This window comes from Typopeltis vanoorti, chromosome 4 (assembly GCF_054136105.1).
Source record: "Typopeltis vanoorti isolate ZY-2024b chromosome 4, IOZ_Tvanoo_1.0, whole genome shotgun sequence".
Taxonomy (NCBI): Eukaryota; Metazoa; Arthropoda; class Arachnida; order Uropygi; family Thelyphonidae; genus Typopeltis; species Typopeltis vanoorti.
Window position 1 is genome coordinate 160,252,330 of NC_143552.1, and position 22,520 is coordinate 160,274,849.

The 22,520-nt window shown below is 37.9% G+C and overlaps 1 protein-coding gene across 2 annotated transcripts in view; it reads left to right on the plus strand.

Annotated features, from left to right (window-relative positions):
• Positions 1-22,520, plus strand: part of LOC150107797 (huntingtin-interacting protein 1-like) — a 632,881-nt gene that overhangs the window by 607,146 nt on the left and 3,215 nt on the right. For both annotated transcript variants that reach the window (XM_090392055.1, XM_090392056.1), the window contains 3 exons: positions 3,098-3,327; positions 7,706-7,767; positions 22,396-22,506. In XM_090392055.1, coding sequence (XP_090248181.1) covers positions 3,098-3,327; positions 7,706-7,767; positions 22,396-22,506 — 403 coding nt within the window. The remainder of the gene's footprint in view (positions 1-3,097; positions 3,328-7,705; positions 7,768-22,395; positions 22,507-22,520) is intronic.

Sequence of the window (22,520 nt, forward strand, 5' to 3'; positions counted from 1 at the left end):
GGAAGCATGACTTCAAAAAGTGATGATGGTGGGGAAAGTAACAGAACTAAACCAATAGTTGAATTATCAGGGGGGGGGGGTCAATCTAGGTGGTGACATCAACTGATAGGAGAATAGTGGTTGAAGAAATGGAGGTGCTTAAATATTGCAGAACCTCTATATGAGCCCAGCCATGGGATTAGATGTATATTGGCTCATGTATTATGAGAATGTGCAAGGGAATTATGAGTTCCTCTGACCAAACTGTTTAATTTCAACATCAGTACTGGAGAGGTGCCAGTGGAGTGGAAAGAGGGCAAAATAGTCCCACTGCATCAAGTAAGCTCCGAGACAGGAGTAGAAAATTATAGGCCAATCAGCATCTCAAGAATGGTGGTTATGGGTATTACAGAAATTAATGAAAGGCCGAATTCAGGATTGGGTAAGAATATGATACTCTATATGGGACAATGTGGTTTTGTGAAGGGCAAGTCTTACTTTAGTAATTTGCTTACTGTTTATAATAAAGTAAGCAAATTGCCCATTTCCCTTATCCAACAATGGAGTTGGATAAGGGAAATGGCTACTCAATATATCATTGCTAGACTTTGCAAAAGCATTTGACGAGATTTCACATAGAACTCTGTTGCATAAATTGGAGCAAATGAGAATGGATATGAACCTGGTGATTTCGATTAAAGTGTGGATTATGGACAGATATTACAGTGTGTTTTGTGGAGGAGGTGAGTCCAGGAGAAGGCATGTGACTGGTGGTGTACCACAGGGCTTAGTACTTGTCCTCTGTTGTTTAATTTGTATATCAATGATATAGGAAATGACTTGACAGAAAATATTTAGCTTTGCTGATGATGCTAAACTGGGAAGAGCAATGGTAAATGGAGGTAATGCAGAGATTCTGCAAAAGATTTAAATAGACTAGCAGTATGCACAAAGATAAATGACTGCCAGTTTAATGTGGCCAAGTGTAAGATGATGTTGGGAAGAAGAGATCACAAGCTGTGTACTATATTGATGGAAGTGAAATATAGGAAACTGATGAGGCCAATGACTTGGGTGTGATTGTGGACAGGGAGTTGAAGTTTAGAGGACATGTTGCGAAGGTAACCAAAACAGCACATCAGATTGTGTAGTTGTCGAGGAACATACTAACAAGCAAGAATTAGAGAGGTTATTGTTCCCTTATATAAGGCTTTAATAAGGCCACATCTGGACTATTGCACACAGATCTGAACTCCCAGATTCTATGGGAGATGAAGAAGCGATAGAGAGGATCCAGAAGTGAATGACAAAGATTGCAGCAGGTCTTTGGAATGCTCCCTATGAGAATATATTGATGGTCTGTAGGCTTCAAAAATTAGCTGATTGGTGAAAAAGAGGAGGCATGATAGAAGTATTTAAGTTATTAAAGAGGTTTTATAGGATTGGCACTGAAGACTTTTTTTTCAGTACATGACAAGAAGAAGTAGAGAACAAGAGATCACCAGTGAAGTTTTGTAAGAATGTGGTTAGCAAAAGTGTTAGGACTGGATTTGTTTTTGTTTGGAAAGTGGTGAATGAGTGGAAGGGTTGCCAGAGTGGCTGTTGTGAGTGCTTCATCAGTTGAATGAGTTTAAGGAGAGGTATGATAAGTATTTGTGTGAATAATGGCTAGTCGGTAAATAATTGATCTCCCATGATGAGTCTTCTGACTCCATGGAGATACCTGTTTAATAATAATAATTCCTTTAATTGTGTTCAAAATTTGTTGTCCAGCATTAACACCAATCACATATCATATATGCACTCATATATCACTATTCTCATCTAGTATCTATCTGACAGCAGAAGAAGCCTATGTTAATTCAGCATATCCAAAAAAGGGAGATAAAAGTCCACCATTAATGCATCATCCTATTTCCCTCATTTCATTTCTCTAAAAAGCAATGGCAAAGGTGGTCAACATCCTAATTTTTTTTGTTACTTTGCTGCCCACTGGTTAGTGGTCATCATTATGGATTCCATCAGTCTTACTCCACAACAGCCCTCCTAGCCTAACTTGCCTGAATATAAGTTTTGGAAATGTTTGGAGAGTCTTGTCTTGACATTTCCAGGGCATTTGATTTGGTCTCATATAAAAGCCTACCTGCAAAGATTTAAAAAATAAATAAATAAATAAAAAGGTCTTCTTTCATGTACTTCATGTGCATTAATGACTTTATCCCACAAAACTACTTTGTAATGCTCAACTAATCATCCATTCTTCCAGATCTAACTTAAACAGTGTTATAAGCACTAATCTCTTTTTCATTCTGAACTCTTTAATGCTACCAAAACACAGTTCTCTATTATTTCTTGCGGTAACGATTTCCCTCAACTCATCCTCCCACTACCTTATCTTTGATGTAATACCTAGATTTCCAGTCAAAATCAGATTTCTTTTCTTGGACTAACACATCTTAGCCTTTCCTGGCACAAATATAGCATCTGTAGCCTCAACTTTAAAGAAACTTGATGTCCTTTGGTTGATGTTTCTTCTCACTACCAACTTCTCCTTCTCTTCTTTCATTCCATTATTCATTAGAACATCCTTCCTCATACTATGTTTCTCAAAAACCAAGATCTTTGACTGTTCAAGGTACTATTACTGTTGTCTTTTGGTTATATTCTATATATGATGTCAGTATTAAAAAAAAAAAAAAAAAAAAAAATCTCTTGCATGATATTTAACTGTGCAAGAGATTTTATTTAAATTAATTTTAAACCTTAATGAAATTCGTGGTGAAAGTTTATAATGCATATAAGCTTTTAAGTTCAGTGAGAAAGTTTCACATTTTCTTGGAACTAAAACAAACTCCCCACTTAATGTTCACAATCAGTGTGAATATTAGGGTCGGTCATGAAGGACGGTGCTTGAAAATTGTTTAAAGTATCTTCCATTTATTTTTTTTAGTCATCTAGCAGAAATGTTATACCTTGTAAGCACTATTCAAAGTATTTAAATTTGATTGAAAATAAACATATTCCTTCTGTATTTTGATAGACTTAGGATCAAAGTTGACACTGATATATGATTATTACGTTTATAATTCATGTTAAATTTATTTTGTTTCAATTTCAGTGATGCAGCTGACAAGGTTGTTAAAGGAGATGCTAAATTTGAAGAACTTATGGTGGCTTCTCAGGAAATAGCAGCTGCCACTGCACAGTTGGTTATTGCTTCAAAAGTAAGGGCTGAGAGAAGTAGCGAACGAATGATAAAAGTTTCAAGAGCATCCAAAGGAGTTTCAGAAGCTACAGGAAATGTAGTTGCAACAGCAAAAAGCTGTGCTCAATTAGTAGAGGAATCAGGTATATTAGGATATCTTTGCGTTGATTTTTATTTATATATAAGAAATGTTAAACAGTGACTATTCAAGATGGATAGTAACAGCACCCCACTATTTCAATATGAGAGCGCATTTCATGTTGGTTCACAAATGAAAATCTAATAATTATTGTTCATCCACTTATGCTGACATTCTCACATACCACTGCTTAATATGTGATCACTGTCAGTTGCCCCTCTATGTGATGCACCCTTTTGTAATGGAAGGGAACACCCACCACAAACAGGTGCCTCACATGCCCATATTCTTAGCTTTACTATTGTTTGTTACTTACTATCCTATCTTCCTTACTGCCATCACTCAATCAATCCGTGTTTGCCATGCAATATGACCATGGACATCTGGAAAGAGGAATCCTGGTAGTTTTGTACTACATTGGCTGCTTCCATAAGATGAGTAGTCCTGGATGGCCCAACCAGGATAAGTTAGCTTGTGGGTTTACCTGCAATGGTGTTGCACTAAGTCTCTTTCCCATCTGGGGAGGGAGTCAAGCATGCTATGCCATGGCATTCCACTCATGAGCAATCAATCTGCTTGCCAAAAAGCATGCATCTATGTGTGACTCCATGGAGGGTAGGGAACTCTGTTGCTGTACCAACTTTCTCCTGAGAATGAATAATTTTCCTCCTCTTGTTTATCAGGGCTCTCACCATGTTCAGAAATCATTACAGTGTCAAACAGAAAACCAACACAGAAAATATCAGAGACAGCAATAACGATACCGACCTTCTTAATATTGCACTCAACTGGAAAGCATGTACTTAGGAAAATGTTATCCTTCATCATTCAGAAGAGTTTTGAATTGTTGTCTGCAGGATCTCTAAAATGGAGTATAAACTCCATTCAGAAGACATTTTGGATATCCTGATTTGAAGCAACATTGACACAATCTGAAAACTACTTCGTGCAACATCTGTGAGGGAATGCCAATCATGGTTCCCCCTCCCACGTGCACACAAACAAATCTTTAAATTTTTCTAGAGGCACAATTTTGGACTATCCATTGTGCTAGCACATTCAAGCATTTAGCTGGGTTGATGGGGATATTGCATGTATACTAATACCAGCTGTTTTTGGAATTGTTTAGCTCAAAATGGACAAAAATTATAGACATTAGTGAAACTTGGGTGTCGGATGAAGATATTTTCACCAGTAGAATGTAAAGAATGCTGTATTTTCAGGGAGAGAATAGGACTGAGTTTTTGCTTAGTATTTGATGGATGGATGATAGCAGAAGAAATGCAACCAGTTAAAGAAACTCTAATGTGATATAAAAGTCAATGGGACAAATATTTAGTTTAGTTGATATTGTAGGCAAGGAGAAACAAAAAAAGGAGATACTGGTATGCATTAGCAAATAATTCCCTGACCACAGGACAAGTAATCGTTATGGGTGGGGTGAGAGGACTTCATTGGGGGAAATGGAATTTATGCACAGTTAATTTGGAAATAAGTACCTAAAAGAGCATGTGATGGAGGCACCTGGAATTTGAGAGTATTGGATGGATTTTGTAATAGCACCAGAAAATTTGCTAATATCCAAGGCGAGTACTTTGCTTCCAACTGGTGATCCTGCAGTCTTCTTAATCTGAGAGTTAGCTTATGTTATAATGTGAAAATTAATATAACGTGTATTGAGGCTTAAAAAAACAGCTAACATTTTTTATTCTCTTGTAGGGAGTAGGCGAGGCCGTTTAAGTCCTATCTAACTTTTCGAGGCTGAGTGGACAATTCAATCTCCACTGGGAGCCAATCAGAGATAGCTGATTTAATTTAATTTAAGCAGCATCCAGTGATGAGACAACTAACAAGTGCTGCCATCTCATGGTCCCTAATCGTAACACAATATTTTTAATGTCTGAAATGGTGTGTGGGTTCTGTGATCAATTTTCTTGAGTTTTACAGGAAGAAAATCCCAATTCCCAGGAGTAAAAATCCACTTGCACTTGCCAGAGATTGATCCGGGGACTGGTCAAAAAAGGGCTTAGAAAAAGTTTCTCTAGTCAGCAACTAGAATTGAACTTAATAGTTCCAGTATTTCATCTCTGTCACAAAGACATCTGGGATATAATATAAAAATTGTAATAACATACAATAAATGGAAAATGTTAAACTTCTAGTCTAACATCTAGACTAAAGGAGCAAATAATTGCATTTGCACTCCTCAGCATCCTCTGTGGATGCTGAAGAGTAAGTAGGTGATTGAAGTAGAAAAAATAGTTATGCAACTGAGTGATCACTTTGCAAGTGCATGTTATTTAAGTGTTATAATGCAGTGACTGATGTGACAGGAATGAAGACAAGAATAGAGATAGATGAAATTAGAATTGTATAGGATATTCAGAAATCGCACTGTGAATATAGCCTTAAGTTGGTGGAGATATCAGTCCATGTGTTATGGGAATTATTATTATTATTACTTAACACCTCCTGGGAGTCCAAAGACTCATCGAGGGAGGGCACCTACTCCACAACTCTCCGTCTCTACCAATCACAACTACCTTAATCATCTACACCAGCGCCATCTGCGGCCAACCGCCATCCCTAGTATTTTCACAGACAATCACAAATATCCATGCCCACAACGGGATTCAAACCCGCAACCTTTTGGCTGGAGAGCTAACCACTCGGCCAACCAGGCTGGCATCCAAATGCACAAGAGAAATGACAGTGTCTCTAACCAGTTTGTTTTATTTAAGTCTCAATGCTGGTAGAGTGCCAGGGCGATGAGTTAAGGACAAAATAGTTCATTTACATAAAGTAGACCTCTTGAATGTTCAACATGAACAATTAAATGAAATCCTTTCAAAAATAGGCATTGATGGAAAAGATTAGGCTAATAACTAATTTTTACTGGGAACAAACTGCATCTTTGAGAATAAATAGAGACCTCAAAAGAATTCCCAGTTCAGAAAGGTGTGAGACAAGGCTGTGTCTTTTCTGTGATTCTCTTTAACCTGTGCACAGAAAAAATATTTAATAAAATTAGTAACCTCAAAGGAATCACTGTAGGAGGCAGAAATATTAATAACCAAAGATATGCAGATGACACAGTTCTTCTAGCTACTGCGAACAGTATGACTTCAGTTTCAACTTTAAAAAGACAAAAATCATGATAATTTCAAGAGAAAAGGAAATACCAAAAATACGCATCAATATAAAAGGAAATAAATTAGAACAGGTGCAAACATACATAAACCTCGGACACTTGATCACAGAGAATGGCAGGACAGAAGATGAAATTAGAAAAAGGATTGAAATTGCAAGGTCAGCTTTCAACAGTATGAAAAATCTATTGACATCTAGAGAATTAAATCTGAAAACAAGACTAAGAATCTCCAAATGCTACATATGATCAACATTATTATACGGAGTAGAGACGTGGACACTCTCCAATCTGAGTGTGAAAAAACTGGAGGCCTTTGAAATGTGTCGAAGAATTATGAGGATATCATGAAAAGACAAATGAAGAGGTACTAGAGATGGTAGGCATAAACAGGAGCCTGATGAAAGAAATTAAAAAGAGAAAAGTCAGCTATTTTGGACATATTCTGAGACATAACTGCCTACAAAGGACGCTTCTCGAAGGAGCTGTTGAGGGAAAGAGAAGGAGAGGAAGACAAAGACTGGAGTGGATGAAAAATATAGAAGACTGGACCTATCTCTCATATGAGAAATGCAGCAGCGAGGTGCAGAATAGGACATGGTGGAGACACATGGTAGTCAATCTCCTGGAGGGAGAAGACACCTGATGGTACAGGAGGAGACTTCTAGACTGAGATTTAAAATTTTAGAAAAATTAATACTTCAAGGAATTGGAAAAGTTAGTTCAAAGATGAATAAGAATATGATACTCTGAGGAACAGCATGGTTTTGCGAAGGACAGATCTCCTCTTAGTAATTTACTTACCTTTCAACAATAAAGTTGGTTAAGGGAAATTGCAACACTATGATATTGCCAGAATTTGCTAAAAGCATTTGACAATCATGGAGCCCTGTTACATAAGTTGGAGAAATTTGAGAACATGAAGTGTGGTAAATGGACAGACATCAGTGTACATGGGATGCTGATAAGGCAGATAACATTCACAAATGTTGTCTGAATTCAAACCAATGGCTCATTAGTCAGAATAGCAGATATCATCATATCTGCTATTCTGACTAAGAAAAAGTACAGTTAATCCAATTAACACATGTAGACTTCTGAATTTAAGAGTTTATCATAATAACTTGTTTTAACCCAGAAATTCTCTACTGTTATAATGAACATTTTGATCATGAAAGTTACATTCAGAATATAAGATGATACTTAATATGTTTATGTCACTATCTTTTTGTAGATGTGATGGACTTTTCAAAATTGTCACTTCATCAAGCAAAGCGATTGGAAATGGAATCTCAGGTAGTGTTTTGTATTCTTAATTTATTCTCTCTTGATGCATGTGACATAAGATGAATTATTATTATTATTGTGAGGTCCAAAGCCTCTTCATGAGAGGCATGCCCTGTTACACATAAAGCCCAAAAATAAGCCATGATCTTAACTCGTTCAATATATCTGCATTCACTGCAATGTAAGGGCAATGCATTTCACTCACCAACACTCTCCATGCAGAGAACCTGCTCGCATCCTCCTTATACTCTTCCAAGGATGTCTCCCCTTGTTCTACCCATTCCTCCATTCTATGAAAAAGTTCTTCCACATTAACCTGGTAACAACGCTTTACCAACATAAATGTCTAAATCATATCCCCTCTCTTCCTTCTATTTACCAGGCTTTGCGAAATGCATTCCCTCAATCTGTCTTCATATCCCACATCCCAAACACTAGTTACCACCTTAGTCAGTCTTCTCTGGACCCTTTCCAGTATATCCTCATCACTATAAAAGCCAGAGGACCAAATCTGTGCACAATAATCCTTGCGAGACCTGATCAAGGTCATATACAACAGAACCTCTGCTTTTGCACTTCAAGGTCCTCTGCATCATTGCCATTATCCGATGTGAGGACTGCATAACTTGTGCAGTGTGACCTTTGAACTTCAAATCCTTGTCCTCCACCACCACTCCTAAGTCTCTTGTCTCTTCAACCTCTTCCAAAATTTCCCCAACAAGTATATACTTTGCATCCCATTGTTGCCTATCACATTTCAGAACTTTACACTTTGCAGCATTTAACTCACAATTACGTACCGTTTCCCACCATACAATCTATTTAAGTCCTCCTGTAAGGCCTCAGCATCTGCTTGATTCCTTATCACACTTCCCAGTTTTGCATCATCTGCAAACAGTTGTAAATCACCAGTTAAATTCATTCCAAAATTATTAATATACAAATTAAATAACAATGGTCCCAAAACAGACCCGGTGGCACACTACTAGTGACTTTTCTCTTCTGGGCCGCTGCATCCCCATACACAACTTGCTGATAAATGTCTGAGAGCTAGTTGACTATCCAGTTCACTAATCTTTTATCCAATCCCATGTGCTCCACTTTAATTACCAATGTGTGGTGTGGCAATCTATCAAAAGCCTTTGCAAAATCTAACTATACCACTGTGCATGCATCTCCCTTGTACAGTACACTCGTCACCTTGTTAAAGTACATAAGCAAGTTTGTTAAAACTGACCTCCCTTTAACAAACTCTTGTTGACAAGCACAACGAATACCACTGTCATCAACCCACTTTGTGTCCTAGCCTTCCTGAACCTTTCCAATACCTTAGCTGCAACCTCAGATACACAAATCAGACTATAATTTGTAGCCTTATTCTTATCACTAATTTTGTGAAGTAGAACAATTTTACCCTCCTTCCATTCCTTTGGGACTTGTGCTGTTGCAAGACTCTTATGAAGCAGATAGACTAAGGCTGATGCTATCTCCTTGCAACATTCCCATAAGACACTCATTACATATCACATGGTGATATGTAATGTGTGTCTTGTGTGATAATACAAACAAAACACACCACTCCGCCCAATAGTCGAGGATATAGACAGCCCTAATTATCACCTAGCCAAAAAACTAGTGTCAACACTCAAGGCATTGGTAGGTCATTCCCCCTCCTATATTAAAAACACATAACACTTTGTAAACAAAATCAAAGATACCACACTAGGGAAAAAAAAAGGATGATTTATTAGTCAGTTTTGATGTCTCTACCCTCTTCACAAATGTCCCAATCATAATCCTTCTATTACAGGACAAATTCCCTCCCGATATCATGGTGCTCTTTACATGTACTGCATTCTGGCTATTTTGTGTGGCAAAACACTTTCTACCTACAAAAAGAAGGCACAGCCGTGGGCTTACCATTGTCCCTCCTTCCCTCATTGCTAACTTTTACATGGAATATTTTGAGCAACATGCTCTAGATTGCTCTCCTTTAAAACCCAAAGTCTGGCTTAGATACATTGACAATGTTTTCGCTATCTGGCTCCGTGGCTGCCAGACATTAGACACTTTGCCTCAGCCACCTAAACAAACAACACAAACACATACAATTCACAATTGAGATTGAAAAGCAGAACACACTTCCATTTCTAGTTACACTTGTCACACTTCCTTCTGGTAGTCTTTCCTTCCCTGTTTACTGGAAACTGACACATACTGGCCAATGTATACACATAAACTCCCACTACCATCCAACACAAAAATTAGGTGTCATTAATACTCTAAAAAACAAACAGGACTTTGAAGATTTACTCCAATGAACAAGCACTTAAAGATGAATTAAAAGTTATCAGCAATACCTCCCTAAAAAATGGTTACAGCCAAATTACTATCAACAAAATTTTGTATAAGACCTCACTTAAAACCAAAAATAAACTAAACTACAATAAAACTGTAACCATTCCATACATTAAAGAGATATCAGATAAACAGAATATTACAGAAATACAACCTTAAAGCCACCTTTAAACCTCCTGCAAAATTAAAAACTTACTCAACTCATCCAAGGATCCACTTCCTCCGCTGGCTCACCGTGGAGTATGCATGCCGTATTCATTGCACCTGTAATTTGCCGTATATAGGAGCACAATTCCTATCAGGCAAAAGTAACATAAACACAACATTAAATTTAATAACTATGGTGAAGCTGCCCTGTGTGATCATGCCCTGAATACTTTACATAGAATTGACTGGAGAAAAACATGTTGTTTATATCACACCAAAACATGATACAATCATAAATTTAAGGAGGCCTCTGAAATTCTTATCAACCACTGTAATCTTAACAGTAATGAAAGTCTAAAAATCAAAAGAATATGGAAGGCACATATTCTCCCACGTAATCTTTCTTTCTCCTTAAGAGTTGATTATAAATAGGACTATAGGTAATCCAGGATATTAAATCTAATATAACAATTCTCATATTAAATTAGGACATCATTTTTGCTGTAATAAAACTATCTGTATGAAAAAAATTTTTCTCTCATGTTGTCTTAAATAGAATATAGCTCTGATGTAGTTATTTTATTTCATTTATTTATTTTAATTTTATTTTCACTAGAGGTTGGGCCAGTAGAATAACCGTTGATATCAAATCATTGTCTCTTTAGCATACTCTGTGAAATGTAATTTAGCTTGTCTCTGTATATATATGTGTATACCCGAGATGATGACCGTAATATGAATTGAAACGTTGGGAAATTAAAAATTATTATTTATAACACAATTGTAGAGTCCATGATTTGTCTAAAATGAATGCTGATCACCATGTAACACTAAAGGAAAGCGATATGTAATGAAGTCCTAATGCCTTAATGAGATCTAGTTTACTTAACTTCTCACGATTAAGTCTTATCTCATTTCATTCTCTACACCTGAGCTTCTGATTTCATACTGATGATGAAACACTCTGATGAACTGCTTACTGAATATCTTGACTATATCCTCTGCAGCAGATATCAGTTTCCAGCTTTCATCCATTATCTTCATCTTACCGTAATCATTCTTCTTTCCACTTGCTACATGTTGAAAACAACTGAGGGTTTTTCTTGGCCTGATTTGCTAATTTCTTCTCATACTGCACGTTTGCTGTCCTTACCACCTGAGTCACTCTCCTGGCCTGCTCTTTATACCATTCAATTATTCATCTTGTGCTACCTCCAGAGTTCCCTCTTCTTCCAGATTTCATGCTTAATTACCTCATTTATCCATTTCACACCTACCCTGTTCAGTCTTTTTTGAACTTCAGAATACATTCACACATTGAATCTGTTAAATATTTCTATGTCAGTTCCTAAGCAGCATATATTTCTTTTTTACTCAACTGTTCCTTCCATGTTAAAGCTCAAGCTATCTCCTAAGCTTGTCATAATCACTAGGCTTTTACTTCCACATACTTCCTTTCCTCAAAGAAGTGTTCATATGGTTAGTCACAACTGAGTTGATTACTTCAAGTGCTCCTCTTGAAGATTTTAAAATCATTCCTTCATCACCTCCCTCTACATTTCCTGGCCAGCCTTGTACAGTGTACATTGTACACTGTACAAGGCTGACATTGTACAGTCCTGAAATCATCTTTGTTATCTGCCTCTGCACCCTTTCCACAGTTAATTTATCCCCTTCAAATCCTGGGGACCAAATTTGAGAACAATAGTCTCTAAGTGTGGTCTGATCAGGGGTCTTATACAATGGAATGATAACTCTTCTATCTCTACAGGTCCGCATCCTCGGTATTCCACAGTCCTCTGGTATTATTGAATTCCTCCTGTCAGGGTGTTCCCAGTCATTTAAGTATAGATTGAATAATAATTGTTCAGTTGCTACCTACCTATCTATCAGCATCCCCTTATTATTATCTCATCTCATCTTTCTTTTACCCTCTTTTACCATGTGGTGTCAAGGATTTTTATTAATAATCGGACCTCAAACCGTTCACAGGATAAGGTGGTCAGCCCTGTGCCCTGGTGTATCCTATGTCCATAGTGTTGAGTTCTCAAGGCCGGTTTGCCTACTTTGCGGGATGAAAAACCCCACGATAAACTGGGGAAAAAACCCTACTGTCCATGCCCAAGACCGGCTAACTTGGCTATGGCTGAGGAAGATCCTTCAGCTCCTCACCTCACCGATGGGAATCGAACCTAGGACACTCCTTCCCCGGGCATATGGTTGTGAAGCACACAGCCACTAGGCTAACCGTGCAGACTATTATTATTATTATTATGGGCTACTCTAAGAAGTCCATAGACTCATCAAGGGAAGCCCTAAATATCATGTCAAGAACTATCCAGCATTTGCGTGGTAGCTATCATACTTCGTTTTGAACTCATACACAGACATGGCACCCACAGCAGACTGGCAACCTATTCAATTCATTCACTACTCACCAAGGAAATATACCTAGTTCTAACACCCTTGCTAACTACACTCTTACTCAGTTTCCATGGATGGCTCCTAGTTCTACCACCACCAGACCTGTTCTGAAAAATTTCCTCAGAATTAATCTTGTAAAGCCCTCAGTAATTTGTATGTCTCAATCATATCACCCCTTTTCTGCTTATCATCCAGTTTCTGTAACCCACAAATCTTCAACCTGTTCTCATAAGGTTCATTCCATAGACCTGCTACCATCTTGGTCACTTGCCTCTGGATCTTCTACTCCTCATCACCAGATTTGCTTGCAGTAGTCAAGATGGGGGTCTTATCAAGGCTTGATAAAGAGGAACAGTAATCTCCTTGTTTCTGCTCGTCAAAGTATTCTTGAGTAACCACGTAATCTGATGAGTTACTTTGCCCACTTTTGCTGTGGGTCCCCTAAAATTTAATATCCATTAACACTCCCAAGTCTCTGGCTTCATCAGTTTCCTGGAGTACAGTTCCATCAGTATGGTGTACATCTAGTAATCTTTTCACTCCAAAATGCATAACCTTACCCTTTGCCACATTAAACTGACATACATAATCTGTATTAACTATTGCTCTACCGAACTTTGCATTATCGGCAAATAACTGAACAGTTCCTCTCGGATCCTTTCCTATATCGTTAATGTACAAATTAAACCATAGTGGTCCTAGAACAGAATCCTGCAGTACAACATTAGTCACAGGCCTTCTTTTGGACTCTACTCCTGAATTAACTATTCTCTGATATCTCTCCATCAACCATCTTCCTATCCATCTCACGAACCTTATATCCATCCCCATATGCTGCAGCTTACTGATTAGAATTCCATGTATTATCCTGTCAATGGCCTTTGCAAAGCCTAGCAGTATCACTGTAAACCCATTACCTTTAACCAACTCAGCTGTCACTGTATTATAAAACATGAGCAAGTTGCTGAGGCATGACCTATTCTTCACAAAACCATGTTGTCACTCACACAGTATCTCATTTATTATTATCATTACGGGCAACTCCAAGGAGTCCTTGGACTCATTGAGGGAGGTCCTAAACATCATGTCAAGAACAGCTATTCAACATCCACACAGTATCTATCATACTTTGCCTTGAACTCATTCACAGTCATGGCACCCACAACAGACTCTGGCAGCTTATTCCACTCATTCACCACTCTCCAAGTAAAAAACCTAGTTCTAACACCCTTGCTAACCACACTGTTGCCCAGTTTCCATGGATGGCCCCTAGTCCTCCCACACCAGTCCTGTTCTGAAAAATATCCTCTGAATTAATCTTATAGAAACCCTTCAGTAATTTGAAGGATTTCTATAAGAAACCCTTCGAATTACTGAATTTTCTGCCTATCAATCAATTTCTGCAACCCACAAATCTTCAACCTGTTATTATAAGGTTCATTCCATAGACCAGCTATCATCTTGGTCACTTGCCTCTGGATCCTCTCCACATCCTCCCCATCAAAAAGAAACCCTGGTATTCAGATCAGGGCACAGTAGTCAAGATGGGGTCTTATCAAGGCTCAATACACAGGAACAATAACTTGCTTTTCTGTGCTCGTCAAAGTATTCTTCAGTAACCAAGTGATTTGATCAGCTGATTTAGTCACTTTTGCAATGTTCCCCCTAAACTTCAACTCCCTATCCACCAACACTCCCAAATCCCTGGCCTCTTCAAGCTCCTGGAGTACAGTTCCACCTTAGCACAGTCCTCCAGTCTAACCAAATCATCCTGCAAAATTTTAACATCATGTGCGTTCACTATTGCTCTACCCAACTTTGCATCATCAGCAAACAAATGAACAGTTCCTCTCAGATCCTTTCCTATATCGTTAATGAACAAATTAAATAGTAGTGGTCCAAGAACAGAACCCTGCGACACACCACCAGGCCGTCTTTTGGACTCTACTCCTGAATACACTACTCTCTGATATCTCACCAACCTTATATCCATCCCCCATATGCTGCAGTTTACTGATTAGAATTCCATGTGGTATCCTGTCAAAGGCCTTAGCAAGGTCCAGCAGTATCACTGTAAACCCATTACCCTTATCCAGTTCAGCCGTCATTGTGTTATAAAACGTGAGCAAGTTACTGAGGCATTATCTACCCTTCACAAAATCATGCTGGCCCCCCCTATACAGTATCCCATTTTTATCTATCCATTCCTGTATTTTTCTCTTGACTACTTTCTCCAAAACCTTGACAATGACTCTTGATATGCTGATCGTCGGTAATTTGCAATAGCAGTCTTGGAACCTCCTTTATGCAGTGGAACTATTTTCCCCTCTTTCCACCTCCTCAGGACTAACCCAGACCCAAGACTCAAATTAAACAAAATGGTCAAGGCCACTGACAATTCTTTAGCTGCTTCATGTAAGACCCGAGCTGGTATACCATCCAATCCCACAGATGTATTCACATTAAAGTTTTGTAATATACTATTCACCTCAATTCCCATATAAGCTATTGGGATATTAACTGATTCAGTTACCTCCCTACCATCAGCATTCCTTAAAATCATTCTACCGTATACATTTTTTCTTTTACTTGCATCATATGGAAAAAACTGTTTGGGATTCTCTTTAGTTTGCATGGCTAATTTCCTTTCATAATCCACTTTTGCTTTTCTTACCACACGCGTTACTCTTCTGGCCTGTGCTTTATACTGTTCTTCTGCCTGCAGGTCACCTTTCTCCTTAAATTCCCTCCTCAGGTGTTTCTTTTTTTGCAGCTTAAGCTTAATGATGTTATTCATCCATTTAATCCCTACTTGATTTACTATCTGGACTCTAGGTATACAGGCAGCTGTTACCTCCTTCAAACGTTCCTTTATCGCTTCCCATACACTATCAACCTCCAGCCCTTGCAGTTTGATATACCATGGCACTGAACCAAGCAATCTCCTAAGCTTGTCATACTTACCAGCTTGGTAATTCCACATGTACCCTGTCTTAATTGAAAATTCCACACATTTAGCCACCTCCCAGCTCAAGACCTTATGATCACTCTCACCAATTGGTGGCAATGTGGTTATATTCGATACAATCAAATTCTCAGATGCAATTAATTGGTCAAGCATTCTCGAACCCCTACTATATTCCATTACATGCTGTCTCAAGTAGTTATCCCTTAATAACTGCATAAAATATAATTCCTTCCTCCCATGTGTCCTCTCCTCCTTCCAATCAATGTTACCATAATTGAAATCCCCATAATAATTACCCTCCTTCCACTCATTGTGTCTATTTGCTTATGCATACTATCTCCACCATCTATTCCATCACCTGGACTATAGCAGCACCCAGCTGTGTATTTTGTTCTGTTAGTCTCAATCTCACACCAAATAGCCTCAGATGTGCTCTTTTCACTATCCTGCAGTTCAACTTCTGTTCTCCTTGGCTGCAGTTCATCAGCTATCATCAATAACACTCCTCTCCCCCAATTTTTTCTCTCTGTCCCTCCTGAACACACTATACACTTCACATTCTATCCCACTAGCTATATCATCTTCTGTCAGCCATATCTCATTAATGCCAATAGCCTGTGGCCAGGAAGAGCCAACCAAGGCCAAAAATTCTTCTTGTTCCTAATACTCCTGGCATTAGTATACATGAATGCAGAAGCCCGTTAGTCCCACTCCTATCTTGATGCCTTATACTAACTATCTCATTCTGATTTGTTGTCCTTCGTACTAGCTCGGGCATATTATACACATTCTTACACTCAACTGCCTCACTGATGTCTGCATATCCACTCCCCCCCCCCCCCCAATAGCTCTAGTTTCTCTGATTCTGCACATCCACTTTCACTTCATTGAGCAACACTTTTTCCAGTCACCGCACACTAAATCCATTCAAATGCAAACCATCCATCTTGTATAAGTCCTTTCGCCCATCAAACTCACTCCACACGTTCACAAACTCCACACCACTCCTCCATGGCCTGCGCATAGAGTCATTTGCAATTATGGCCCTCCTTCTCAACTCTTCTCTGTCATACCATGGCAACAGACTTACTATCTTAACTCTCATAGCAAATTTTTCACCTTTAAATCATTTGTGTCTGCCACTACTATAATTTCTTTCACCCTCTGCTTTTGCGCTCTAATAGCCTCACTTACATCCGTAATTTTCTCACCTGGTAAGTACGATTTTGTCAAACTCTCATCTATTACACCTCTTACTACTGAATCACCGTACAACACTCGCTCCTCCAATTTTCTTACACTCCCAATCATTCGCTCATTTTTCTTATCACACATTTGCTTCTTTCCATTAACTGATGCACTCAGTAAACAATTTTGTAATCGCTCCAGCTGCTGCTTTGCCCTATGTATCACTCCACTCAACTGTGCGATCTTCCTCATTGCAACTGACTTTTCATTTTTTTATCAGTCAAACCATTCTCTAGCTCTATACTTTTACTTTCACTCTCACTTTCAACACCGCTCTCAATGTTATCTGGCACTACATCACAAATTCCTATTATATCAGTATTTTCTGTCACATTATGGCTTTCATCTACTACATCAATCTCACGACCTGAAACACACTTCAAATCCTCGCTTTCGGCACTCCTTCCCACCACTATCATTATCAAACCAAACTCCAGCTGCTCTCAGAAAAGCACACATTCCGCAGACGTTACACTGAACAAACTCCCTTTGGTTAAATTTTTTAAACAAAGACGGCGATGATTTGGATGCCATTGTCTTTCTTCTCATTGGTGCCATGTGCTATGCTACGCATCTGTCATATGTTATCAAAATACTAATTTAACACTAAAATTGAAACATACTATTTGATTTTTAAGACCATGGATTTAATAAACATTTATACATAAACGTCTACTAGTTTCGCTAGCTGTAACTGTCTAGCTTTGTCAAGACGAGAAAGGTTGTGCTAGTATTAAATGCAAAAAACAAAAGAATGAAGTAACGGTTTAAAAACAGTTAGACAAATTGGAGAACATGCATGACATCACATGCATAAGGCGTGAAGACTTAGTTATTGTTATTAAGTCGCGTTTTATAATTTTTCGTGTAATTTAGTTCCGTTAAACTTAATTAATTTAACAGATTTTTCCACATGTCTTACACATCTAAAATCCTCTTCGATATATGGCATGGAACTGTTATCTCAATCTATTGCATGGTTTGAAGTTGAGAAATGATGTGCTAACCATGAGGTGTCTGTTCTATTATGATTGACATCTCCGACATGTTCCTTCTTTCGAATTTCTAGGCTTCTTGAAGTTTGGCCTATGTAAGTAAGTCCACACATACATGGTATGCTATAAATACCTGTATACCATCTATGTGTGTACAGCTGAACAGGGAAGATTCCCCAGGAGTGAAAAGAATGTATTGTAATATCATTGCATGAGGGTGTTGCAAAGACTGATGTATTCAGCTACCAACCAGTCAATATCACAGGATGGTGGTGAAGATTTTGGAAAAGTTGGTTAGGTTTTGCATTCAGAAATGGGTTGACGGACAGTCTCTACTTATCAATAAACAGCACAGGTTTACTAAGAGAAGGTCATGTTTTAGCAACTTTCTCACATTCTATAATGTTATCATTAAACTAGACAAGGGAAATGGATACACCATGATACTTTTGAATTTTGCTGAGGCTTTTGACAGAATACAGCATGAAAGACTTTTGCATAAATTGAAGAATGTGGGTGTAGATTATAAAATATTAGTGTGGATAAGAGGATGGCTGACTGACAGATATAAAAAAGTGGTATACTAGGAATGTGAGTCTGCAAGATTTAATGTAACCAGTGGTGTACCACAGGGATCTGTCCCTAGTCCAGTGTTATTCAATCTGTACATTAATGACATTGGGAAGGATTTGACTGGGGACATACATTTGCTGATGATGTAAAAATAGGTAGGGTAACTTGGAATACTGCTGAATATGCAGTACCTTTAGAATGACTTGTGAAGACTTCAGCATTACTTCAATCTTGTATTGCATCTGGATCTGGCTCCCACTAACGAGACCTCAATAAAGGTCGAAATCAGTCTGGGTAGTGACTCTTCCTATAATGCACAGGCATTATACATCTCCATAAGGATATGTGCTTTGCATTATGGGATACTAAGGCAAGTGATGTGAAATCATTAGCTTCTATATACAAGTTGTCCAGTCCTAATGTTGCTTCAGGCATAAACCTTGTTTGCTTACACTTGGATAAAGGATTAAACCAAGAATATAATTTCTTGACATCTTTAATTTACAATATGCATTACCAAGCAGTTGACTTTGACATCGAACAATTCTTCTTCTCTTCCATTTGGTTTATGAAGTTCGAGAGGGAGCCATTCATAAGTAACAGTGAAATCTCCACCATTGAGATTTCATTACTGAGTTTACATTACAGCCTGTAACAACTGTAAATATATATATATACAGGGTGTCCCAAAATTCACACAAGATTTAAATTTAGCACCATTTGTGTGGTAAAGTGTTGCCAACGAGAAAAAAAAAGACAGCGTGACAGCTGACAGTTCAGGGTTATTAAAAATGACCACACGCAGCGAAGAGAGTTCGTTGAATGGATTATGGAACAACAACAAGTGGATGCTTATTTTTCGAACAAAATCATCTTCAGCGATGAGGCTCATTTTCATCTTGATGGCTTCGTTAATCGACAAAATTGTTGCATTTGGGGTTCAGAAAATCCACAAGTGATTGTTGAGAAACAAATGCATCCACAACGTGTCACTGTTTGGTGCGGATTTTGGGCTGGAGGCATCATCGGTCCATTCTTCTTCGAAAATGCGGCTGGTAAGGCAATAACAGTTAATGGTGCTCGCTATCGTGACATGATAATCCAGTTTTTTGTGCCTAAATTGCAAAATATGGATGCAGACGACATGTGGTTTCAACAAGACGGTGCCACATGCCATACAGCCCGAGAAACAATTCAATTACTGCATGAGTCATTTCCTGGTCGTGTAATTTCCCGTTTTGGTGATCAGAATTGGCCGCCCAGATCATGTGACTTAACACCATTGGACTTTTTTCTTTGGGGTTTTTTGAAGTCTAAGGTTTATGCCAACAAGCCCATGACCACCCATGCCTTGAAGGAGGAAATTGAGCGCTTTATCAACGAAATTCAGCCACATTTATGCAAAACGGTCATGGAAAATTTCGACATAAGAGTGCATATGTGCCAGCAAAGCCGTGGAGGCCATTTACCCGATATGCTATTCCATGCATAACCCTATACTGTATACTTTATGAATCAATAAGAAATTACAATTTTTAATTAAAAACCTGTGTTTTCTATCAAAATTACTTCTTGCATGAATTTTGGGACACCGTGTGTGTGTGTGTGTGTGTGTGTGTGTGTGTGTGTGTGTGTGTGTGTGTGTGTGTGTGTGTGTGTGTGTGTTATGAGAATTCATTTTTACTCAGTTGGAATATTATGGAAAAGCTTTAATGACTGTTACCAAGAGATAAAAAGATGACAAGATATATTTCAAAAGATACTACTAGTTTACTAGTTTCATTGAATAGATCAACATCCTCAGGTATCACAATCAAAGAAGTATATAAAAAATTACAGACTTAAAATTGTAATAACAGAACAAGTATAAAAAGTCAGTAGCGTGTTTGAAAAACAAATGTGGGTATGAGTTCCAAACAAATGTATACTACACGCTGTCACGAGTGTGCCAGTACTGAACAGAAGCAACGTGTGCATCAGAGAGATTGTAACTCAGGCTGTTGTTGATATGAGAGGAATCTAGAGAAATTTCCCTGGATTCGACAATCTTTCTTTCAAGTTCATCGTAACACACATGGATGTTAGAAGTTTGAGTCCAGTTTACAATGTGTTGGCGGCCTTCATCTGAGTTAGCTGAAAAGAGAACGTGGCTAGAGAGAGCGCTAGCTCTAGTCCTGTTATAGGAGATATTCTACGGTGTTCATCCAAATTTAGAAATGCCACCTTTGGTTGAGTTTCCACCAATTTTTCTTCTAACTTCTTCATAACTGTAGCCTTGTTCACTTAATCGCTTTCTGGATGATCAGTCAATTCTTTGCACCATTTCTTTAATTTTATTTGCAAGCTCACTAAATGAAAGAACAACAAAAAAAAACCCAACCAACTTGATAACAATCACATAACACACTGACAAATGTCCTCCTCTCAGCTCCAATACATGACATTAATAGCTGAATCCTACTGTGACCTTATTGGCTCATTGCCAAAACAAGATGACACCTGATTGGCTCTCTAAACACTCGTGCTCATTGACTACATTCAAATGAGTTCAGCAAGTTGTGATTTTTTTTTTTTCTGGTTATTTGGCTATAACTTTTCATAGAATACAGATAATTGAACAAACTTTGTTGTGTTACATTCTTGATTAAGTTATCTTTCCATTGATATATAATCTTATGGTATTACACCAAACAAAAGTGGTGTTATGAGCCATCAAACCTCAAAAATACACTTTTTCCTAAAGGTTTCCACAATTTTGGTTACTAATGTAAGTATATGAAGTGACTTCACATGCAAACTTTGCTTACACTTGAATAAAGGATGAAACCAAGAATATACTTTCTTAGCATCTTTAATTTATCGTATAACCAAGTAAAAAAAAAAATTTTCATCAGGGATAGAACGTAATGGTATAGCATTTTCATAGAGGGCAGCTGGAACAGGATGGGGGCGGAGGAGTTGCTAATGATGGCAGAAGAATTGAAACCAAATAGGTAGGAGTTCAGTAGGAAGACTGGGATGCAGAGGACAATGCATCTGAAGCTGCTGTGTGTGAGATAGAAGACAACAGATGGGTAAAATATATAGATGGTTTGCTACCATAATTGGAGTGCCAGGGAGAATGTGAATGGCATGCATCATAAATTAGCATAATGAATGCATTACAAGTAATTATTACAGAGGACTCGGAGAACTATGAAGACATAGTAATTGATGAGACCAGAGATTTGAGGTGATTATATGTAGGGAATAGAAGTTTAAGAGGGCATATCAAAGATAGCCAGAACAGCTCATCAGATTACTTGTATGTTGAAGAACTTACTGACAAGCAAGAATAAAGACGCTATTATTCCTCTTCATAAAGCTATAAATTGATTGGCTATATTCTTTGAGAATGAGGCGATGGTGAAAAGGATCTAGAGATGAGTGGAATGTTTCCTATAACAGATTGAAAGTCTGTCCGTTACAAAACACTAGTTGATAGGTGAAAAAGACGGGATATGACAGGATTGACAAATTTTTTTCCAGTATGTGGCAGGAAGTGAGAGAACAAAGATTGTGGACCCAGTTATAAGTATTTCATTGGTGAGTGAACCTGATAGGTAATGTGTGAAAAATGATTAATCTGAGCCTCCCATATGAGTCTTTTTGACTCCATTGAGATGACTGAGAAAATCATAATAAGGTTATAAGAGTTATTGATGAATAAAATGTGTACAGTGTGATGTTTCTGGATTTTTGCAAATAATAAAAATTTTCAGGTTGTCGCATAATATACATTTGCATTGTAGTAAATAAGCTTAGATGATTGCTTAGCAGTTTGGATGAATAGTTTGCTATCTGAGATATGTCAAAGTTTTATATGGGATATTAGTTCAAGCAATAGCTGTTTATTATTATTTCTCATTTCATTTTTATTCTTAGGTTCGTGTACTAGAATTAGAGAGCTCTCTGACTAAAGAAAGGATGAAGTTAGCTGGACTAAGAAAACAACATTATCATTTAGCAGGAGCAAATGAAGGCTGGGAAGTGGAGGTAATATTTGCCTT